Source organism: Acyrthosiphon pisum, chromosome A2, assembly GCF_005508785.2.
Source record: "Acyrthosiphon pisum isolate AL4f chromosome A2, pea_aphid_22Mar2018_4r6ur, whole genome shotgun sequence".
Taxonomy (NCBI): Eukaryota; Metazoa; Arthropoda; class Insecta; order Hemiptera; family Aphididae; genus Acyrthosiphon; species Acyrthosiphon pisum.
In genome coordinates this window covers 45,040,812-45,046,296 of record NC_042495.1, presented here as the reverse complement: position 1 = coordinate 45,046,296, position 5,485 = coordinate 45,040,812, and the positions used below count along the sequence as shown (strand labels likewise).

Genomic DNA, 5,485 nt, shown 5'->3' with positions numbered 1-5,485 from the left:
ACTTCATAGTATATTGTGTGTAATTCACCTTTCGGAAATATGTGCAATCCGTTCAAATATGAATTTGTACTAATCCTAGTCCTTAGATCCCTTTTTAATTTTTGTTTATTGTATACGTGGAAAATAATATATCACTGACATAGCTGCACAAAATTTCAGGGCTAACCGGTTTTATTTTTTTCAATTTTGGTTTCAATATTTCAATACCGGTATTAGGAAATTTCAGATTTGGTTTCGATTTCGTTCATTTTTTTGAATCGCTATATCAAGCGTTCGAATCGCCTTTTGTGTAAAGTCAACTTTCCAAAATGTCAGGATCCAAAGATTTTAAAAAAAAATACAGTTTTTAAAATTATATTTTTGGTTTCGGTTTTTAATTATAATACCGGTATCCAATTATTCCCGGGATTGATTTTGTTTTTGGTTTCCGTTTTATAACAATTTATACCGGTTTTGAAACCGGTTTCAAGCCCTGAAATTACTGTATCATGTATAAGCCAGCATACCGAGCAGCAAGCAGATTTATCATAATACAAATTTTATGACATACAAATCATTATTCAGGAATCCGAGTTTGCATAAAACACAATTGAAATTTAATTAACACTATATATGACCATCTTTCATCAATTCTTTATATTTGCTAATAATATTATATTAGTCATGACTCATGATAATTCATATACAAATCATCATTATTCAAACTAATTTACCATGTCAATGGAATTGCTTATGTTTAATGTATTTCAGTTATATACACATGACAATAATCAAATGTATTATGTATAATATGTTCAAATTTAATCTAATGCATGTTCTTATAATTTATATTTCAATCTAAATTAAGCAGTAAAACATTTTTAAACTCTATAATTTTATTTTAATGCATAAATAATAAATTTTATTTCTACCTAAAATAAACTTAACTATACAACTAACTCAAGATCAATGAAATGTTTACTCAGTCAAAACTCAAAACAATATATTATTGTGTCATTATCATAAAATAAAATAATATTATTTGTAGCACTAAATGTACAAAATTTGAAATGTTACAATAAAAAAACTTTAGTTTCTAATATTTAGATAAAATATCTTTATTAAATAGCCAATAAATAGAAATAGAAATAAAAATATGATAATTGTATTAAACTTTGATTTACAATAAGATCTTCTGCAATACTAAATAGTTAGTAAATTATGAATATATTATATGAAAATAATTTAATTGATTTTTATTTTCCATTGAATTTAAAACTTAATAATCTAGATTTTAACATTATTGAGAAAATGATAGGTATAAAACTTTTAACTTAGTCATAACTCATTGCTTGTATGCTCCTTGACGAGCTAACTTGTCTGCTTGGTCATTGCCATAGTGTTTATTATGTGCTCGTACGTAAGTCTATAAAATTAAAACATAAATACAACAGTTTGACAAGGGCCAATAATGAAGTTTTCTGATTGTTGTAATATTGTGAAATGAAACTGATAATAACATACAAATTTAACAGAATCCATGGCTTTTATGCAACTATCTAGTTGTTCCAGCATATCCTTGTTTGCCACTGTGTTACCTTTACAATTCCTCCAACCATTACACTTCCATTTATTGATCCACTTATACATACAATTGCATAGAAACATGGAATCTGTCATGATTTCTACGCGGTATTCATCTAAAAAAAATTTAGGAGTATGTGTCATTAAAAAAATTGAATGTCAAGTATTAGTCATCAGTGATAACTATCATATTATGATGTCTTGTAAACCAAATTTTGAGAGGGTAATCACTATAATTTTGAATCTTTAATGACAACAATATGAAGTTTAAAAGTTTAATTGTTCATAACTATTCATTATGGTATACCCAAAATCATTTTAACAGTTACTACTTACTACCCACTCCACACAGCAGCAGCCACTAGTTTGACATAGTATTTTCAATCAATAAGTATCTATTGCTTATGCACCTGCATACATTTTTATTTTTTCCATCCTTTTATATTTATATCTAATATTATATCATAACAGTTTATGCATGATATTACTAAGTCTAATTTTAAAAAGTCAGGCGGACAAGTGGGACTTCCACTCTGGGCGCTTATGGATTTATCATCTCTAGGCCAACACACAAGACAACCAGTGGTTGCAAATTTCAATAAAAAAAAATATATATAAAACAATATTAATATTGACATATGAATGAGCTAATGGGTTTTTTTATTGGTACCAGTGTATTTGAGCAGCATGTCAATAGCTTTAACCGCAGCATATATCTCAGCGTTGTTGTTGGTCTGGATACCGGGCACAGTTTATGACACATTCCTGCAATACAATATAATTAAAATATTGCAGAACAAATACATTGTTATTTGTTATGATGGCAAACAACACCACAATTTAAGGGTATCATATTGATGAACTTATTTACAATTTTACCTATGTGGACCCAGCACCATAGTAAAAACTACTAGGTATTTAATTGTCAGATAAAAACACTGAATGCTGACGTCAAAAAATAATAATATCAACACAATTGCAATGATATTCAAACATAACAATATGGTATAGGCATAATAGTTACGTTTATTCAGGCTTATTCAGCATTTTAAGAATTTGTCCGAGTGATCATCCTGTAGACATAATACAATTATATTGTACAAACGCTGTCACAGGACGGCATCAATTTTACAACTGACAACGTACTATAATTTGGGACAAACGTAAATTGCGCCAAAGGGAAAAAATTGTAAATTTCGCCCCGTATTTTTCAGCTATAAATTTCGATATAATTTATCTAATAATTTTTTTTTTTTAAATACATTTTTATTTTTATAAACTAGTTAAAAATAAATAATATTTCTAATTGAAACAACCATTTTTTTAAAGAAAAAATTATAAATAATAGGTAAATTATTAAAGAATAGAAAACAGTACCTATTAAAAACGAATTTTATGTTACTTCAATTTTTAAATGGAAAGAGCTTATTTTGACACCTCAAACTGTCCTATATTATTTATTTAAATAGCGATCTTTACGTTGATAGAAAAAAAATTTGGAAAGTTACTTTTTTCGAACTAGGTTTGGGCGACAAACCTGTTGATGGCTTTTTTATCAATGTGACAATGTCCTCCAAAAGTTATTTATTGATTTGCTTGAGATAAATAAATTCGATAATAAAAATAGAAAAATTAATTATATGGGATTAATAAGTTGTTCAAATATTTTTTGTTAGGTTAATTTATACGGTAAATAATAATAAAACATTTTAATAATACAAAATCAGGTAAATTATATAATATAGAGTTAATAGTAATTACTAATTAGTAATACAATTATAAGTTACTTGTAAAGTTATAAAGCCAATGGCCAATAGCCAATGTTGCAGTCTTTATATTTTACAATATAAAAAAAAAATAATATCAGCATAGAAATGAGACATCATCTTCACGTATTCAACAATAAATTAACAACAGTATTTAAAATAATTATATTAGATATCGATGAATTCAAGGTCACCTGGTCACCTAGATAGATACTATGGGTGCAATTTACAATAGGTACCTATTTTAGAAACTAAAAAATCATGGGCGCAAATTAATATAGTATTTTTAACCTGTTCAATGTGGGCGCAATTTACAAGCGCCCAGAATTTGCACGACAATAATTATTGTTTCATTCTTAATATTTATTATATTAAAGATTAAACCTATTACCTAGCAGTATTGTATTATACACATAATACTATTATTAGGTAATAAGGCAATATACGTCGTATAACTATTAACTAAAGCTGTTCGATTATTTCTGATTAATCGTGCATAATAATCGATCGCCGAAAAAAATAATCTAACAGAGCTCTACAGTATGCCGAAGTGTATTTCACGACTATAACTGCATATACAATATGTCAATATACATCTTGTGTCTTATTTGATAGGTATACTCACAGATCATGAAAGTCATCGAACCATACGCCTACGCCGGCACGTGCTCCTCGCGTACCGTTTCTGGGGCAGGCGCCGTCCACGTACACCACCACATCACCGTACCTGTTGTACATGAAGTCCATGACGAATGTCAACTATGTCTGTATGGTTTATTAATTATAATAATATGATGGCGGATGACGGATGTGTGATAATAGATACGATTGATTGGGCTCCGAAAGTTAGGATCGCGACATCAGTGGTTGTCGTCGACGGACGAACGATCTGTACAGCAAAACGACAGGAAATTAATAAAAATATATAAACGTAGATCCGATATTATAATAATATAATACGTCATACGCCGAGGCGCGTCTACGTCGGCGGTCAGCTGTGTAATAATGTAATAAGCATAATATTATAAAATAAACTATAGCTTATAGCTCCAGATAAGACATAATATTATAAATATTGAGGTAAAATCTATATTATTATTAAGCGTTGTCAGCGATTTTTTTTATGGGAAATCTGTACTAAATAATTTTATTTTTAGCCGATCGAGCACAAATTGCGTGGTCATGCTACAACAGTTTCACAGTTATCAACAGGGCACAGGCCTTCGTATTTCGTACCTGTCGTAGTGTCGTATACCTACCTATGGGCTATGGGTACATCGTATATTGCATATTGTGTGTCTGTGTAGTGTGTATAACACTCTTAAAATAGATTAAGACATTAAGCACAGAGTACCTAATGCATACAGTAAACGCCTTATCTGCATATAATATATCTATAGGTATTAACATTGAACTTAGATACATATATAATATCTTGCTATCTACTCATTGGTATTACTCAGTGGCGTATTTAGGAATTTGTTATGACTTATGGGGAGGGTCCAGTTAATATTCAGGCAAAGCCTCCCACACCACCCAATTACTCTTTATTATATAAATATACCATATTTATAAGACAATTTAAAATTTTCAATGTATGATGGATTGTATTACGCTTGAATTCAATGATATAATATCATTGTAAAAGGAAAACGGTTCTGAGCGGAGATGGTTTGTCAGTCTGGATATTTTATATTGTTATTATTTATTATAGCCCGTAAGTTGAATTAATATTGAAATATATTTTTTGTTTATATTCTCTATTTTGTTTATTGTCTATGATGATAAACAAAGCGTTAGAAATTAAAATCCCATTTTTAGAGGTTTTTTGTAATTTGTCGGTGGTTTTTCCCGTGACATTAAATAACTATTGAGAAAATCAAAAAATGACCTGCTTAAAGTACCATCTTAATCCAATTTGCTAAAAGATAAGATAGGTACTACATAATTATTGAAATCAAAGCACTCCTTCTGGTAGAAATTATGTATACAGGATAAAAAAAAAAAAAATAAACACCATTTGTAAAACCACTAGCTTCATCGCCTCCGCTCAGAATATAATAATATAGTTTATATGTTCTAACTTTTATAAAAATATTTCTTACATACATTACTTCATTTCAGTGTTGATTTCAAATACTTTTTCAACCCTTTTA

The 5,485-nt window shown here is 28.8% G+C and overlaps 1 protein-coding gene across 1 annotated transcript in view; it reads right to left on the bottom strand.

The window, feature by feature from the left end:
* Positions 1 to 965: 965 nt before the first annotated feature.
* The window catches only part of LOC100302382 (ribonuclease H1-like), an 88,998-nt gene continuing 84,478 nt past the window's right edge, over positions 966 to 5,485 (bottom strand). Inside the window, 4 exon segments of the mRNA NM_001162971.1 lie at positions 966 to 1,405; positions 1,504 to 1,679; positions 2,234 to 2,328; positions 3,955 to 4,218. Of these exon segments, the coding sequence (NP_001156443.1) occupies positions 1,325 to 1,405; positions 1,504 to 1,679; positions 2,234 to 2,328; positions 3,955 to 4,076 (474 nt within the window). The 5' untranslated portion in view covers positions 4,077 to 4,218 and the 3' untranslated portion in view covers positions 966 to 1,324.